The 18,599-nt window shown below is 37.1% G+C and overlaps 2 protein-coding genes across 2 annotated transcripts in view; one reads left to right on the top strand and one right to left on the bottom strand.

Annotated features, from left to right (window-relative positions):
• The window catches only part of ACOX3 (acyl-CoA oxidase 3, pristanoyl), a 31,837-nt gene extending 31,713 nt beyond the window's left edge, over positions 1 to 124 (bottom strand). The window contains exon 1 of the mRNA XM_084205288.1: positions 46 to 124. The gene's annotated coding sequence lies outside the window, so the exon portion shown is untranslated. The remainder of the gene's footprint in view (positions 1 to 45) is intronic.
• Positions 66 to 17,690, top strand: TRMT44 (tRNA methyltransferase 44 homolog). The gene is made up of 11 exons (XM_084205290.1): positions 66 to 536; positions 2,766 to 2,883; positions 3,808 to 4,027; positions 5,186 to 5,254; positions 7,425 to 7,532; positions 8,938 to 9,009; positions 11,617 to 11,723; positions 12,343 to 12,526; positions 13,193 to 13,583; positions 14,416 to 14,532; positions 16,947 to 17,690. The coding sequence occupies exons 1-11, from the start codon at positions 134 to 136 to the stop codon at positions 17,177 to 17,179; spliced, it is 2,022 nt and encodes a 673-aa protein (XP_084061416.1). The 5' UTR covers positions 66 to 133; the 3' UTR covers positions 17,180 to 17,690.
• Positions 17,691 to 18,599: the final 909 nt, after the last annotated feature.

Here is an 18,599-nt window from a genome sequence, read left to right as displayed (position 1 = left end):
GGAGCCTCAGAGCCGCAGGCGGGGGTCAGGGAACCCGGTACGTACCTGAGGTCGGCGCCGTCTCCACCTCGGGAACTGACGGGAGCAGCCTGCGACGCGCTCCGCCTCCTGGCGCGGCGGCGGCGGGCGGCGGATGGGGCCGGTGGGGACGGCGGCCGTGCGGGATCCCGGCGGCGCCGCGCTGCCCCGCGGCTTCTGGGCGGCCGTGCGGGTGTGGCTGGAGAAGCCGCAGGTGGCCAACAGGCGACTGAGCGGCGCCGCTATCCAGGCGGAGGGGACGGTGCCGCTCGGCGAGGGCGGGGAGATATCGCCGTCCACCGTCACCGCGGGGGCAGGCGGGGGCGACGGCGGGCAGGAGGGGCGAGCGGCGGGGGCCGCGGAGCTGGGCCGGCTCTGGAGGGAGGTGCGGGGCCAGCTGGCTCTGCCGCCGCCCCTCACGGCCTGGGGCGGGCCCGGCGAGCTCCGCGCCGTGCTGAGGACGCTGCTGCCCCGGGGCCGCCCCGCCGCGCCCCCGGCCCGGGAGCTGGCGGTGCAAGGTGAGCGGGGACGGCGCTGAGGGCGGCGGGAGGCCGGGCCCGGAACGCGGCTGTGAGGGGCCGGGGCTGTCCCGGACCTGTCCCCTCAGGGATTGTCTCGCAGATGAGAGAAACGCCGCTTTTTCTCCCCTGTTTGTGGGAAAGAGGACGGAGTTTAGTCCCGATCGTGTGCTTAGGGTTTATTTTTACGTTCCTTTGTTGCGCCAGGAAGCATTGAAGTTTCAGCAGTTGAAATACAAATTACAGAGGCCGGGGAGCCGTGACACTCAGGAGCTCCTGCCCCGAGTAAGCTGCCCACGCTCGTGGTGCAGAGCTCATGACAGCTTTGCCAGCACTGACTGTAGTGTTGGAATTACTGAACAGATTAGACACCTGCCTGGACAAGTAGAAGTGTCTCTATCGGCTTTCTTAATTGTAATCGGCTTTCTTTAGTATTGCTTAATGTGGAAAATGCATATTTTATGATTGGCTTTTCGCAAATATTAAAATGAATATTATATGTGGCATGTTAGAATGTTATGCTTTCTAACATAGTAGTGTGTTAAATATAGTTTTAAGTTATAATGTTAAAATAGAAACTGTGTTATGTACGATACTTTTTTTTTTAAAGAAAGGACTCAGCAAAATAGCAGCCACAAGACACCTAAATCTTTCAGAGAAAGAGAATTTATTGCTCTCTTATCAGAAGAAACGAACTTCTTCCTGCCTTGCTCAACTATGAAGACGCCGTTAAGATTAAGAAAAAGTTGATGCTGACCAGACAGAATCCTTTGTTTGAATAGAATTTATGCATCGTGTATGATGTGTATAAATATGCAACAAATTATTGTTTTTAAGAGTTAATCCTCTGTTAACGGGTGTCCTTTTTCGGGCTTATGTTGCCCAGAAAAAGGTACCCAGATGCCCATAACTCTTTGTTTCTGTTGTCTCATATTGTCCTAATCCAAATTATCCAAATTATTATTGCTCTACTTTTATTGCTACTTTTATAACCATTTTATTACTATTAAATTTCTAAAATTTTAAGAACAAGGGATTAGCATTTTTCACATTAGGAAAGAATCTCAAGTTGTTGCTTTTTTTTTTTTTTTTTTTAATTGTCATTTTTGTGTGTGTGAGGTTTTTTTGTTTTGTTTTGTTTTTGTTTTGCTTTGTAGTGTTTTTTTACATTGTATGATGGTAATACGCTCCAATAAATCCTGATAATATAAAGGGTAGGGTAAAACTTGACACCATTTTTAAGATAAATTTTGGAAAAATGCTGATATGAATTAAATTATAGTCTTATAATGTTTTGGAAAGAATGAGAACTCCAGAAACTGCTCGACTTACAATTCAAAGACTCATAGTCATTTGTGGGCCACAGTTGGGGTGTTCTTGAAACCTTCAAAAAATTAGTGCCTTTAAAAAAATATTATATGTTGCAGTTTTGATTTATTTTTTCTTCTGATGCTAAGAGAAGATGCTCCTGAGCTGCATCTATGAAGTCTGTCTCTAAGAAAAAGTCTAGGAGATTTTTTAAATTATTTTTTTTTACAATTAAAAAATATTAGAAGTAGAATTGTTAAGGATGGGATGAGATAGCAAGACTTAACACTTATTCTATTGCTAATTAATTCTTTCTTGTCTAACTCAGAAAATTTTGGAGTCCATTGAAAGCTGATTGTGTAGCATTTTTACTTGCAAGAAGATTTGTTTTGATGGTAATTAAAAAACATTTTCAAAACTGAGAACTTAAGAAGTTATTCTGAAGAAGTCACCCTGGGTAAACAATAGCTGAAAAGATTTTTTTAATTTTTAGAGGAAGTAATGCTGCATATACACCTGCTTTCCAGGACTCTGTATTTGCTGTAGGATATTAATATGCTAGAAAAATCTTACTGTTTAGTCTTTACTAAAATAGTTAGATCTGATGAAAATGAATACTCCCGGTCAGCCCTAGATATTTTGGGAGCATCATGCCATAGAATGCTAAATTTGGAGAATTCAAATCATCCAGTAGTTTCAGATGTCAGGAACACCAAGAAACAGATCTATTCCTGGCATTGTGCTCCTTTCTCTATTGTCTTAGATCTGGCCTTGCTGGTTTGCAGGCAGAAGTTCATTTTTGGTGCTAACCAGGGTGGGTTGCACCATGGAATAATAAACCCTTATTTGCAGCTAGAGCCACGTTTGCGAGAATACAGACACTACAGACATTAATAATAAACCCTTATTTTATCTTTTCAGATGTTTACAATGGAACTGTGACCTTTCTGCCTTTGGAGGAAAACAGTGAAGGAAAATACCTGGTTAAAAAGTGCAATATTTATCAAATTCAACTTAAACACATAAAGGATGAGGAATGGTAAGTGTGGGAGTCAGAGAAGAAGCAAACAGAAAGTTATTGCAAGAGTCACATAGTGGTTTAATATTGGTATGTAGGCAATTCAGATTTTATAATTTTCTGCTTGATTAGTAAAATAGAGTAGTGGTGTGATATGAGTGCACAGTGTTCTCTAAAAAGAAACATCTACGATACCCAGAATAATGTAAAACAAATCTGTTTCACTTCTGAATGTCAACTTTGACTGTAGCCATGTGTGGTCTAGAAAAAATATGCCTCTTCTGATCACAAGGATGTAGCAGTGCCTGTGAGAAGGGTCTGTGCATGTTAGTAAGGATGAGGATCAAACCACAGTTGCTGTAAATGCCTGAGGTTTAGTCATTGAAATGTAGACCATTCAGTTTGGTCCTGAGCATCTGGGGATGCTCTAATAAAATCTGAATAAAGTTAGGGATGATGAAATAACAAGTTGTGACAATGGATATATTTTTCTTTTAATTTTGCCTGTTATTTTTCAGGAATTTGAAATGTTGGCTTTCACTGTTTAGTGTTTGGCTATCTTGTGAGATCAGGTTGCTCATCATCTGTGAGTCCTCATTTATTGTTTTAAATGCAGCATGGACTCTTTTGTACTGTGTTTGAATTCAGAGATAACGAGTAAACAAAATTCAGGGCAAGCTGTTACATTATTCAGTAATTTCACTGGTTTATTTTCCCATTTTTCTCTACCTATTTACTTATTCTCCAGTCTAGTTTTATATCTCTGATCTGCTGGTTTTCTCCATTTCATCCTTGTTTTCTCTTTGTGTTTATACTAAGTTATTTTGTTTATACTAAGTTAAACAAAGTTATTTTGGTTATACTAAGTTTTAGTTTGTTTATACTAAGTTCTTGTTTATACTTTGTGTTTATACTAAGTTATTTGTTTACTTGTTTGTTTTTAAGGTCTGTATCTGTTGTAGCTCCATTTCCAGAAGATTGGTTTTCAGATGGAATTGTGTACCCCAAACTAGCATGGCTTGGAAATGAACTTTTGTCCAAACTGGTTAAATGGTCTGTGGAGCAAAAGGCCAGTGAGTTTAAAAGTACACTCTCACTCATTTCAGTAGCAAAATACAGCAAGGTTTATCAGGACCTCAAAGAAAAGTACAAACAGATGGTAAAGGTAAGCTTAAGCAATAAATGCAGTAATGTTATCCTTCCTTTTTTTTTTCTTTTACTTTATGTAATGAAGCTGCTTCTTTCAATATTTTTTTTTAAATAAAAGAAGCAATTGAATTATAATGTATGTTTTTTGATTTTGTGTTTTGGGGTTTTCTTTGGCATATATAGAGAATAAAGCAGTTCAGTACTTGGAAGAACTTAATTGTAAAAGCAGGATTTAGAGCCAAATTCACAATAAATATTTGGAGGAATTAGGAATTTTCCAGGATGTATCACTTGTGATAAAAAGGAAGCAGTAGGTCAGTGGAATAAATAGTCATCCACTTTTTATAAGGCGTAAATAAAACACCTCCTTCTCCAAAATCTTTGGATACTATGTTAATATGTGTTTGAAGTAGAGGAGCAGTGTTGTAATTTTTTTTTCTTATTCTGGATATCCTGAAGAGCAACAGAGTGCTGTATGAGGCAATGTCTGTATTCTTGCAAACTTGGCTCTAGCTGCAAACAAAAAAAAATTGGTAAATGCTTTTATAAAACATAGAGTGAAAATGTTTTACTGTTAATATTTCTGTACTAACTGGAAGATACCCAAAACTCTAATTCTCCTCTCCTATGTAAGACAACTTTAGTTCTGCAGTAGAATTGCTGCAGTTGAGCATTTTAGTCTTTGTTTCAATTCTTCATTTACAAAGTAACACTTAGGAATAAATCTTGCCCTTTCTGTCTTCCTACTTCAGATTTTGATTCTTCATGTTCTCTTGTGCCAGGATAATTCTAGGTCTGTCCCTTGTGAAAAGAAATTTGCAAATGTTCATGTTCTCAGTGTTGTAGAAGTATAGATAAGATTTTTTTTTTCTTGTGAGAAAGTTAAGGGAAAGATGCATGGTCGGTTACAGAACAGATGGAGCTGTTTGCTTGTGACCTGCACATGTGGAGCCAAAATGTTCTTAGAAATTTTATTGTTTGGTTGAATCAAACAGTCTTTATATTCTGTGGGTGTGTTTTAATGAGATTAAAATGCAAAATCTGTGAAGTGCAAAAACCTACTAAAGTGAATAAGTATCCAAATTGCTTTGTCTGAGCATTTTTGAGGTTATTTCAGATGATGCAGAAAATAAATTTTTATCTATTTTTTCATTCTATTTTTTTTTTCCTGAAGGTGTGGCCTGAAGTGACAGATCCTGAGAAATTTGTTTATGAAGATGTTGCTATTGCCACTTACTTGCTGGTAGGGAACTGCTTTACCTAATAATATGCCGTAAGGTTATATTTCCTGATAATAGAACCTCTCTAAAGAAGATCATTTTAGAGGTAAACAAAAACTTCTTCGTGTTGATATGATGAAGATTTGCAGTCTTCTCTCAGGAAATTTGTCATCTACATACACAAGATTTATTTATTTCTAAGTGAAAAAACCAAAAGTATTCATGTAGAAGTGATAGGATGGATCAATTCGAGATTAGGATTGATTGATTTATAAATTTTTCTATTACTTGTTCATTTTATACTATGAGCAAATAAAAAAGGTTTTCCACAGCTATGCCTTTTTTTGATAAAATTTCAGCTCAAATCCCATCTTCAAGTGTAATAAGGTCAACTGCAGATGCTAGAAGTGCAGATAAATGCTTGGTGAAGTTTTCTCAAGCATCTATCTACTTAAGATTCAAGGAAAATTCTGCCACCTGCAGTTTTTAGAAACTTTAGGTTTTTAAAAGGCAGGCACATATTTTTGTTTTCCATCCAGGGTCTGGTAAGAGCATGTCTACATTGAACTATACTTGTAGCATCTTACCTAAAACAGTATTTCTGAGTAAGTTGGCTCATTTTCAATATTCATTGAGGACTAATTTATTTTGCTAGTGAAGTGTTTGACCCCTTAGAACCTTAGATACTGGCTTATGGAAATAGCTATGTAATAGACTCATCTTTACCATTTTTACCACCGTCTTAATATTCAGTGTTGAAAATAAGGAATTTAGTTGTAGCCACAATAAAATTCTGAAGTGATAACATTTTTGTACATGTGAATGTTGGTTTGCAGTGATTATGTTTTGGCTAATATAGCAGTAATTTTCAGAAAGTTATTAAATTCATTCAATATGCAGCTTATGTAAATGAAAACAAAGTATGGTATTAATAACCTAACCTGCTGCAAAATGTTCAGGTATCGATTTGATGGTGTATTGAAGTCAGTGTTTAGAAGTACATTACACAGGTGATTAAGAAAAGGTCGGTCCGGTGTTAAGTTTTTATGGGGTAATGGCATCTGCATGTGACCTCATTTTATTTTCCAATCATACATCACCCACTATCCTGGGGCATGGCCAAGGGCATAGCTGTTGTATTGTGAAAAACTCTGCAGGAATTGGAGGATAGGTAGGATCTGTGAAGGAGATAATTAGGGATTTCTGGGATACTCCCTGGGAGTGCCAAAGTGCAATGATTGGTAAATCTAAAACCATAATCCATGACAGTAGCAGACTGTGCTTATCTTGAACTTTTTTCCTTCTAGCAAAACTGACAATGTTACAAATACTTATTTTCATAGTTAAATACTCTTCAAGATTTTTGGTAGTCATAGTGAAAAATCAGAGTGCAGAGTTATGAATGTGTGGTCTCTAACTTATCATTGAAGGCAAAAGAGTTGGAAAATGGTAAAGGTTAATCCATGCTTTGCAGGGAAACACCCACTTATTAATTATGGATTATATATCTGGGTAAAAGTACCTACTTATGTACAGATCAGGGACTGGAATTTAGCTAAAAGCTTTGGGGTGCCTTAGCTGGTGTAATATTTTGGGGCAGTTACCTTGCTAGGTAACACTGTTGCTTTGCTCAGTAAAAGGGATGTTATCTGTCCCAGTATATCACCAAGTGATTACAAAGAATATTTTGGGGTTTATTTTCAGCTCTGCCATCAGTGCTTTCTTTAATGCAGTGGATATAAATGCATCTGTGGTGTTCTTGCAGGGACAATGATGAAGTTTACTTGGTACTTCCCTTGCTTTCCACTGTTCTTCTCTTGGACCCATTGTTTTAACAAGTTATTTTACATTTATGTTCATTCTAGCCCAGAGTTGTAAAGCCCTGATTAATTTTAACTCCCGATTACTCAAAACGGAGTGGAGGATGTGCTTAGCACCTAGGAAACTATGGATATTTTGCAAAATAATTCTTGTTTCACTATAAACAGTGGGTTTCTGTTTTGGTTTTTTTTTTTTTTGTTTTGGGGTTTTTTTAGGTTTTCCTTTTTTTCCTCTACATTTATTGTACCTGTGAGTGCAGTGAACGTTTTCTGTCAAGTCTGCATTTCCAGGTTTCCTCTTCAATCTCCAATAAGGTTTCTTATAAGGAAACTTGAAAGCAGAAGTCTAAAATGTGTTGTTTTCTTGTCTTAGATTCTTTGGGAAGAAGAGAGAAAAGAAAAAGGATTGACCAAGAAACAGTCATTTGTAGATCTTGGATGTGGAAATGGTTTGCTGGTTCATATTCTAAACAAAGAAGGGGTAAATAGAATGCTTTTTAAAATAATTATTAAAAACTAGTGCCAGTATTCTTGTAATGCATTTCTTTTATCTCGCATGCAAATAGCCAAAATAAATTAACTCATGTTGCTAAAACAGGATTTTGTCACTCTAGTTACTAACAGAAAATCCTACCAGAGGATTAGATCATTCATTTATTTATCTTAATTAGTGTATTTAATTTAGATTCAGGGCTATTTTTTATGAGGTTAGAAACTAAGAGGAAAAAGAAAAGGTAATGAAGTACTTTAGATATGCAAAAAAGAATGTGGAATTTTGACATAGGTTCTCTCTCACAAGTTGTGTTCATGAACTTATTTTTATCCAAACTGAATTCTAATTGTGATGTCATAAAATGTTTTTCTATATCTTTGAAAGCAGTCCTGAGATTTCTTAATTAAAAATGCCTAACAGCGTACTGTACTTTTTGGAGTAAAAATGTGGCAACAGCATAATTCAGTTTGTTGAGGCATAGTTTCTGAAATAGCAATGAAAGAACAGTGAAACTAAACAAAACCCATGGAAGTTGGATCTGTCTGATTCAGAAAATTGCATTTTCCACTTTTGGGAGAACATGGGGAAATTTGTAGAGGAAATTAATATCTCTTATTAGATAAAGAGACATCACTGGGGGAGTAGGGAAATGTTCCATGTTCTCCTAGCACAAGGTTTCTATTCTTGTGTGGCCAGAAAACTTTTGTGTAACATAAGCTGCTGTTTTCTGTGTGGATTTTTCAATCAATCAGTCAGTCATTCATTCAGTGCTGACAAACATTGACTGTCAAAAAATCATGCATGAGAGTTTTATGAGACTTTTTTTAGTAATTGATTTTTCTTAGTTCTGCACAAGATTCTTGGATTTTTAATACTACACATCCTTCATTTTATGCTTTAGTTTCCAGTCTATTTCCTCTTCCCTTTAATTCAGACAGGGGAAAAAAATGTTTGGGTTTCAGTAGCTGAAAGGCGGTTCTCCACTAAGGACTGCTTAGAGTAGCATTCTTCTTTGAGCCCTGTGGGTGCTGCAGTAGTACTCAACTTGTGAAAGGTTTTGATATTTTAAAAACAAACAAACCAAAAATCAACACCTCTGTGTTTACATTTGTAGAGATACAGATTTTAAAGAGCAGTCTCAGTTAGGTGTGCCCAGGTAAAATTTTGAACCAGATATATTCTTAAGGTTTCCTAGTTATTCCCTTTATATTTTAAAGGGAAGAAAGGGAATAAAAGTATTCAGCTGAAATGGCAAAGCTGTTTTTTGTGATGTGTCTAAATTTTAACAAGAACGAAATAATTGAAGTTAGTGTGTACATTTACTGAACCTATTTGAAATTTCTGAAAAAAAGTAGTACTTAAATTGAATATTTTTGTTGTTCAAATATTTCAGCATCCAGGAAGAGGAATTGATGTGAGGAGAAGAAAAATATGGGACATGTATGGACCAGAGACACACTTAGAGGTATTATGCAAATGTATGTCAGTCTTACTGATCTGTACATTTATTCATTTGTTCATTGTTTCAGGATGTATTGATGCAAGTGCAAGGAAGCATACTGGGTCGCACACAGTTGTCTAAAGGGACCCATGGGTCCCTTGTTATGCTGCTACCCATATCCCTTGGGGGTGAAGTAAGTTGTAAAGGGAATTATGAGAAAAATATTGTATTGTACCCTTGCATGTTTGCAACTTGCTTGTTTCTCAGCCAACAACCGCTGGTATGATTTTTTACTGCATGTACAGACATGCACACCATGAAACAAGCTTTCTTTTTACCAGATGATCAGTATTAAGCAGCTTTGTTTGCACCACTCGTTCATAAAAGACAATAAAGCCACTCACAATTTGGGATAATTACTTGAAAGTGATTCTGACCTTCTAGTACTGTATTCTGTTTTGGGGGCAAAATTTTTGTTGTACCTCAAAGGAGCCAACCTAAATAATTGCAATAAAAGCCTTCAAAAATGAACAGGAAAAGGAGTCTGCAAAAGGGAATATATTTCAAGTTTCATGTTATAATTTTTATGAACAATTTGAGCATGGGGACATTCACTTTGATTCTGATACTGATTAAATCTAATAATCTGAGACTCATTAGAGCATGATGCCAATGAGCAGTTGCCCTTGGGAAATGAGGTGTTCCTGGTTTTTTGTTCTGCAGATCTAAAATTTCTTACTCTGTTCTGTCAAAAATTGTCATCTCCCAATATAGTAAATGAATTTTCCACCTGTGGTTATTCTCTAGTAGTGTTGTTTAAAGTTCATTCAACGTTTTATGAATTGTTCATTCAACAATGAGGATGCTAACTCATTAAATTAGGAAAGAACCTCAATTTTCACAGATGGGACATCACAGATTTCAGTGTTGTGTAGCCTTCTCTTTGCCAACCTGCCATTTTGGATACAAGTTGCCAAAACTGCCATATTCCTTTACTGCAGTCTGCAAGCAGATCTTACTGAAAAGCTTCAACAACCCAAAACATCAAGCTGTGGTGCTCCATCATTCCTGTTGTACTGTATTAAGACACCTCTGATCATGATGAACAGCATTTCATCTGCCCAGAAAGAAATAATAAAAGCTGAAGAAAGTGATTATTTATGCTGGAAGGAGTTAGGCAGTGAACAGGAAGGGTGAAATGATTTTGCAGGCTCCTGTAGCAACAGGAGCCACAGAAGGAAAAAGAACCTGCTCACAGCCTTGTTACCCCTGAAGCTAATTTTGTTTTGATCTTTACTTACAGCACAAGTTGCAGGGTAGATGTTGCCACCTGTGTGGTTCAGTACAGTTCTAACAACCTAAATGGATGCAATAGGTGGCACTCTGTGCTTCCAAACTGCTGTCAGACGTAGTGAATACAAATTTGATTAGGGGGTGACTGTAAAAATGGGCAGTGGGGCACTGGTAATTCATGCTGTGCCTAAATTGAATGATCAAAACTAAAATGTGAAGTATGAGCAATGTGTTTAAAGAGCCTTAAGAAAACACTAAAGGCCTGGTAATTTAACATCCAGTAATCTGCCAAAAAAAACTTGTTACATTCATTATCTAGAAATGTTTATACATATCTAAAAATGAGCTGTAGTATTTAAAGTGAGCAATTTTAAGTGAACAATCACCATATTGATCCTTAAGTGGGATTTTGAAAGTAACCAAGATAGTCTGAAATTCCCTAATTAGTGGTTTTGTTTTATTTTATTCTTTAATTCCTATACAGATACTGCTTTGCATGTACATGTGAATGTTAAGCTCTTAAAACATATCTTTTCTATATAAAAAGAGATTATGGGCATCATTTCCAGAACTTTTCCTAAAGGACTGTGGAAATTCAAATCTAAAACTTTCTTCAAATTTGCCCAATAATTATCTTAATATTCATACATATTTTCAGGGAAGAGTGTCTACTTGTGTGATGTCAGCATCTTTCAGTACTTTCTCTGATGAACTTGGTTCAAAGTGAGAAAACTTATTTGTGAGGCACAAACATTATAGCCACTGTAGAACGTTTGAATTTAGCCTGTATGGGAATTCATCCTCTTGGTTTTATTTGGGGCTTCTTTTGTTTGTTATTGTTTTATTATATGTGAATGATAGCATGTGAAGAATGGTGTTCTGTATATTAGGATTTGATTTGGGCAGCATCTGTGAAGGAGGAGAAAAGAACAATGGAGCTGTGTTCTGATTAGTTGCTATGTGAGGCCTACAGGCTGCAAGACAGCAAATTAGGTGCCCTTCTGAAAAACAGAGTTCAGGAATACAGGTGACAGAAGGAGATTGGCAGGAAATCATAATTTAGTCTATGATATTTATTTATATATATTTAAATGCCAGATATCTTAATCAGAGTTGCTATTCTACTGTTTTTCTGACCCATGTTTTGTGGGTGTTTTTTTGCTTAATTACTTCTGTGTAGCTATAAAAAATTGCTGAGGAAAACATTGTTGGTGTGTGTGGTGCTCACTCTCCTTGTATTTCTCAGCTGGTATTACTTTTTATTATTGCTTAGTGCTTTAAATATAATCCTTTAAAGAAACTTGTAAGAGGATTCACTTGCTGTGTTCTGTTTTTTAGGAAGCTATGATCATTCCAGGTGACAGTCATCTCTTTCCAGACACTGACTGGCTCATAGGAAACCATTCAGATGAATTAACTCCATGGATACCTGTGATTGCAGCTAGGTACTTTTGCAGAGGGAGGGGAGTGGGGTGGAAGGAATTAAAAAAACAAACAGGCAGAAAACACCCAAACACCCCCCCCATGATTACCTGTGTAGGCTTGATAAAGACTGTTAGCTTTGGTTCCAATTGTTCTTTTAAGATTGGCTGCTTTTGATGCAAGTTGATTATTTTTACAAAGTGTTTCTGTGGAGAAGTGCAGATGCATTATTTACTTTCTCATAGAATTCAGTGCAGCGTTTTGCTTTTGAAATTCAAAAACCAAAACTTTTTTATTCCTTATATGTGAAGCTGTTGATTGGTTTTTTGTTATGTTTTCTTTTTCTTGTAAATAAAAACTTATGGTTCTGCCTTCCCTTGAGCTCTCTACAACCAGCAATAGTAATTTAGAGTTTTACTTCTGCAAACTAAGTTTGCAAATTAGGTTGCTGCATCAAATACTTTGTGAAATGATATTTTTGACTAAATTGATCATTTTATTGAAAGAGGAAGTTATATTATTGCGTGAAGCTCTGTAGCTTAATAAAAATTCCATTGTTGCTTTTATCTGATAGGTTGTTTGTTAAATTTTTGACTTTTCTGAAATAACTTACTGTTCAGCAGTTTGTTATCCTTCTTGTAGGTCTTCCTATTCATGTTGTTACTTTGTGCTGCCATGCTGCTTCTTTGATTTCCATGGAAAATACAGCCGAAGACAAAGCAAGAAAACTCAGTACAGAGAATATCTTGATTTTGTTGCCCAAGTGGGATTTGTATGTGGCTTTCATGTGGAAGAAGATTGCCTTAGAATTCCATCAACAAAAAGGGTAATTTTGGCCTCTGCAGGGCTTTTGTCTTTTATTTTTTTTAATCTGTTCTGTTTGAAGTGTATGAACGTTTGTTCATTGTTATTGTTGTAAGATAAGACTATAGTCAGCTTCATTACTTGATACAGTATGCTCTAAAAAGAGATTAAAAATACTCATTGTTTTCTTGGGAATTCTGCTCTTAATGTTATAGGTATAGTCCCTATTAAAAAAAACAAAACCGGGAAAAAATGAAATGTTTCACGATTTTTTCTTATGTGACTCTGTATGATGGAGAAATGAAAAAACCTAATTTTTTGCCTTGATTTTTCTAGCTGCCTGTCTTACTTTTTTGTACTTAATTTTGCTGTTTTTCTTGTGCAGTGAAATTTAAAGGGAAATGTTCTGTGTGGGAAGTGGTGTCCAGCTGTAAATAATCTGAGGGTCAGGAACAATATTTTTGCTGTGTGATTGTGTAGCATGATGGATTATGATTTGTTTACTGGATTGCTTCTGGGGCACCAATATTCAAAGACTGGAATTAAAAACCCCTCAAGTGTTACCGAGCATTGAGTTGGTATTGGATTTTATTGTCGGTAGTGAGAAGCCTGCATAACATGTGGAAGTTGTGGGGCTGGATGTAATTACAGGATTCTGATAGTGATTTACTTGTTTCTGCCAAAATAGGTCAGCTTTATTGGGAAAAGCAGGACCTATGCAGCTGCAGAACGTGCCCTGATTGACAAGCAGATAACACAGTTTATTAACAGTCGTCAGACCTGTGCTGTGGCCACGTGTGACAGAAGGGTTGGGTTTAACCACGAGGATCACTGTGGCGGTCTGTGCAAAGAAGCAGGCTCAGAACCTCCTGAAGATGAGGCTGAGACAGCTGGTACAATTTGGATGCCTGGATTTCAACCCAGAGAAAAAGTAGAACAAGTCAGAAATTGTGCTTCCCTCCCTCGGGACTTTGTAGATGAAGTGGTTCTCAATGTGGCAAACTTGCTGTTAAATGCAGCCCCCCAGAAATCATGTTCTGATAAACAGGGTGGAAATACGAATATCTGGAATCAAGGAGGTGAGGTTATCTTTCCTTTACACTATCTTTAGCTGGTAGAACATGTCTTTTCCAGCAAGTTTACATGTTTGTGAATAGATTTTTAGGAAACACTGGGAACAATACAGTCGCAATCAAAGTGCTTTTTTTTGTCACTATGTTTTATTGCACGTAGAAGACTATTTTGAAATTGGTGTGCCTTTTTTTTTTTCCTGGTTTACACTTAAATGCTATTATAGAATTGATTTTTATTAAACCAAACCCAGCTAAACCCTCAACTCTACCCTATTTGGGAAGAATATTATGGTTTAGAATATAAACATAATTAACTATAATTCTGTAAGAGTTTGTAAGAAGTCCTTCAAAGTGCCATTATGTTACAACATGATTAGAAATTTTTAGTTTAGTTTTAGGAACAAAAAGAATGTTAAGCTGCTGTTAATTGTATAAGCAGTCAGTTATCTGACTACTACCATCTTTCCATTTTCTTCCATCTATTTTTATAATTTACTCACTGTAGTTTGTCATGTCTTACAGACTAAGTCTTCTAACTACATGCTTTTAAACTGTGCTTATTGCAATGAGGATTACATGCTACTGTAAAAAAAGCAGAGCAAATAAAAGGTGTGTCTTACTGTGGAAATTCTGACTGGAGTCCTGTAAAATGAAAGCTGTTGTTTTACAATATGCATATAAAATAGATACCATACATCATATTTTGAGAAAAAAGTTGCTGCAGTCTTGCAAATAATTCTGACATTTTGCTCATAATCATTACTTTATATAGAAGTTGAATTGTATTAAGGTTTTATAGAGAAAAGTTTTTTGTAATTCTACCATTTTTTAATTGCAGAAAGCCTTTCCTTGAGAGAAGTGGCAGAACACTTGGATAAAGAGATTTTGAAAAAGCTGAAAAGTGAATATGGAGGCCTGCAGACACTACTCAAGAACAATCATCAAGTTTTTGAAGGTAAAGGAGTTTTGAGGGTTTTTTCCCTCCTTAATTATTTATTTTATCACCTCTATATGCACTTAAACTTAACTGAAAAATTACTATGGTGGTGGTTTTTTAACTGCTTTTTGTATCTTTGCGGAAAACTGAGTATTGTTTATGTGCCCATTGCTCCAAGATATTGTTAGTAAAGCTCTTATGAAATGAGATTGGTAAGGCATCTATCAGCAAAATGTTGTGCACTGACTGTGCCTGAAAAGACAAGCCTTAAGAGGCTGATTTGATGCTATTCTTTGACCTTTTACTTTTGTTTCTTCCTATTAAGTACTGATGGTTTTGAGGCTGTCAAATGCAGAGCAATTTTACTAAAGCATTTAACCGAGGCTTAGTCTGACTGCACCAAGCCCCAAAGTGTAAATGCTGACATGAAACAAAATTAGCCTCCTTAAGAACCTGTAATTGTGAGGCTTGATGTGCTTGTAAAGCTTGTGTCTGTGTAGCTTTGGTAGCATGGCAGAAAGAACTCAGAAGCAACTCCGCATGGCTGGCTGGGTTTGTTTGTAGCAGTTTTTCAGGTTTGAGGTTTTTTTTCCCCTGTTGTAATGTGTGGTGACAGTGTGCTTTGTGTAATTTGTGCTTTGGGCCTTTTTTGTGAGTGTGAAGTTTTGCAAAACTAAAATGTAGCTTTGCAGTAATACAAGATCTTCAAGGTTTTATCAGTATTAAAGCTGCTTCAAATTTCAAAATGTGTTATGTCCTAACAGTTCTATGTCTCCTGATCAACTAATCCATGGCAAGTAATCCTGATTATGCCACCTGTTTGTTTCCAGTGGTCAACTTAAGCAAGTTTAGCATCCTCTGAAGATTTGTGTACACTTGGCTGATAAAATCCTCCTGAATTATCATCCATTAAAAAGAATTGGTCATGTAGAGTTTTTTATGTGTCTGAATTTGGTTTCCTATCATTAGGAATAGCTGAAATTGGTTTTGCAATGTGTTACATTGTAAATGGAATGAGCATTTTAAATTGGCTTGGAGGCTGTGTGTACATTACCTATGAAGAAAAGTCTGGGATTAAGTCAGACCATCTCAGTAATTTATGTCAATTTAGGGTTTGGGGAGAGACCACATGATTCCTCCCTTAGTAGCATGTCACCATAACAAGAAACTTCTGGTGGTCTCCAAGGATATTGCTCCTGCCCAGGAGGACAGAGAAGAACATAGCTACAGCTCTTTTGTAATCTTCACTGATTTTTTTTTTCTTTTAAAACATGGAAGTGGATGGATGTACACACACACACACCAAACAGAAAGTTGGTCTTAGAATAACTGGTCAGTGTCAGTTTCTTTAGATCAGGTATCATGTCCAATACAAGATTGATTTTCTAGAAAAAAATTATGTTTGATAATAAATAGCTGCTAATCTTTCTTCCTCTTTTGTGAGGGGTTTTAAAGCTCAGCTGAAATTGCTTCTTGATTGGCTTAGTATGAGTTCAGATCTGTGTATCACAAGGAAACCTGGATACATTAATTCATCCAGGGCAGACTGTGGGATATTCAGCTTTTACTGGACTTGTTACTTTTTGAAAAGCAATAATCAGAATGCAGAATGGTATTTGTTAACTATCCCAAGCTACAAGTGTCTGAGACAGAAGGTGGGGTTGAAGCAGAATATCAAAGTAGGACATGGCAACTTAAAAGTGGCAGATTCTACCCTCTTCATTTTCACTGTTTTTTGTCATCTGTTTTTTTCTTCCTCTCTGGCTAATTTCCTTTCATCTGTTTTGTTTACTTGTTTAAGGAGTTGACAGAGATTCACAAATGTGTGCATGTGCAATTTGAGGTCCTAACACAGCAAATGAATTTGAAAAGCCCAAAGTGCTGAATCCTTATTAACCAATGATAATTCAGTATTGGTTCACATGAAGGATTAGACTTGTCATGTCCTTGGTGCAGTGTGTTTTTGGGTCAGTGAACTGTGAAAATAGTAGAAGACACTTGCTGGTAATCACATTTTAGATGTGGAATCATAAAGTTACAAACATGGGCAGCATTACAGTTCTTGAAGTTGAAACTTCTTTTGTTAGAACTTGCAATCTAAGTTCAGCTATTTTAGTCTAAATGATCCCAACTGCTATATTTAAAATGGACTAAAACCTCTACAAAGATGATGCAAAGGTGCCTCAAACTATTCAGCATCCCAGTGAAACATCTCTCAGGGAAATCAATCAAGGCTTCTTTGTGCTGTCTCTGCTTTGTCTTGGTTTGTTGTGTACTTCCTTCTGTTTCTGTACAAAGAGCTCAGATGGTTTTGCCTGAGTGATCCATTTGTAGAATGTCTTTTATTCACAGAATGTCACTACAATTTTTTCCAGTATAATTGTCATGGGTGTCTGTTAACAGCTGGATTTTTGTTTGTTTTTAAATCTTAGTTCTGAATGGGAGAGTTCATATTCGTGACTGGAGAAAAGAGAAACCACCAAGTAAAACTAAACCTGAAGTGAAACGGCGCCTTTCAGCTGAAGCATTTAAAACACGCCTCTGTTGGTTTTTCATTCATCATCCTGATGGTTGTTCTTTACCTTCTGAAGCTTGCCCATATGCCCATGGGACTGAGGAGCTAAGGCAGTCTCAGATGATTAAAAAGAAAAAACATATACAATAATAAAATGTTGCAACTTTTGTTTAGGTTTATGTACATAAGAGAATCTATGATTGATTTTGGGACTGCCTAGTGTGTGAACATCTGCACAATATGGAGGGATTTTCCTCATTTCTGTGCATCTTATTTTGCAGTTGGTTTACAAGTTCTCCTGTATTTCTAATTCTTAATTTTTTTATTAACTGGTAATAGGTATAGTAAAGTACATATATATTTTTGGATTTGTCACAGCTTGTCTAGCATGCATTTGTATAAGTAAAAAAGTTTAAAAACTTAATTTCCTAGGAAACTCCTCAGGATCCTTAATCAGATCAAAAGTACGTGATGCAGCATTTCCAAACCCTGAAAATCAGCCTGTTTTGTTCCACATTTTCTAAGAGTGTTAAGTAAACTTCTCTGTCCAGCCGTGCCACTCTGGCAGCCACACCTGCAGCACCTGAGCTGGGGCTGAAGCCCCTTCACAGTAGGCAGCTCCAGTGAGCCCAGGGTTGCCCTGCTTGTCTTCCTACACCCCCACACTCACAGTCAGACAAGGTTCCTTTACTCCCTGGCCCCAGGATTCCCATAGCACAGTCTCACTTCTCAATCCTTAAAATAATTTAAACTTGGTGCAACAACAAAATAACAGTTCAAGCTGCTGGCTCTGATGAGGGACCTTGTACAAAGGAACTCCTGGGCTTTTATACCCTCACAGGCCCAGCATACAAAGTCTGGAGGTCCTCAGCTCCTGCCTCAACTCTGAGTGTCCCGTGCTGCCACAGATCCCCAGGCCCTTTCCTATGCAAAGGTGGCATTTCTCAGCCTCTTCCTGGGGCTCCCACCACTCAGAGCTCAACCTGCAGCTCACACTGCAGCTGCTCACCTTGCTACCTGCACTGAATGTGTTCCTCAGCATTATAATTTATGGCTTCCTATAACTCATAGTGGCTCTTGGAAGTCTTGGAGTCATAAATGAGAAAGATTTCACTCTTTCCTGGCTTGACAGCTTCCTTTCCATCTTACTATGCAGTAATATTATAGTATACTCTTCATAGTCCTTTCCTTATGTTTTATTTTTATTTAAAGTAATTGGTTTGCAAGAACAACTTTCTGGGAAATTACTATGGAAGCCTTCAGATGTAGGTGTAGGTTTTAGGGGTTTATAGGCCACACTGTCATAGATTCATTGAAGGAGTTGTGTTGGAAGCAACCTTGAAGATCATCTAGTTCCAACTCCCCTGCCATGGGCAGGGACATCTTCCACAGATTCCTCAAAGCCTCATCCAACCTGGCCTTTTCTGATTTTCAAAGTAAGGAGTAAAAGTAGAAAATCTGTTTAATAATAATATTAGGATGATGGGGTTTCTGTGTATCAGATAACAAAGGAATGTTTAGCACCTTGAGCGACTTTTCGCACCTTTGGTAGACATTTATTTTCTTGAAA

Source organism: Fringilla coelebs, assembly GCF_963513975.1.
Source record: "Fringilla coelebs genome assembly, chromosome: 4".
Taxonomy (NCBI): domain Eukaryota; kingdom Metazoa; phylum Chordata; class Aves; order Passeriformes; family Fringillidae; genus Fringilla; species Fringilla coelebs.
This window is presented reverse-complemented; position numbering and strand designations above follow the sequence as displayed.

Excerpts from the sequence above, each read along its gene's own strand:
- TRMT44 (XM_084205290.1), top strand. The coding sequence starts at position 134 with ATGGGGCCGGTGGGGACGGCGGCCGTGCGGGATCCCGGCGGCGCCGCG. Across the intron at positions 4,028-5,185 it reads AGTACAAACAGATGGTAAAG|GTGTGGCCTGAAGTGACAGA; the intron begins GTAAGCTTAAGC and ends TTTTTCCTGAAG. Across the intron at positions 13,584-14,415 it reads GAATATCTGGAATCAAGGAG|AAAGCCTTTCCTTGAGAGAA; the intron begins GTGAGGTTATCT and ends TTTTAATTGCAG.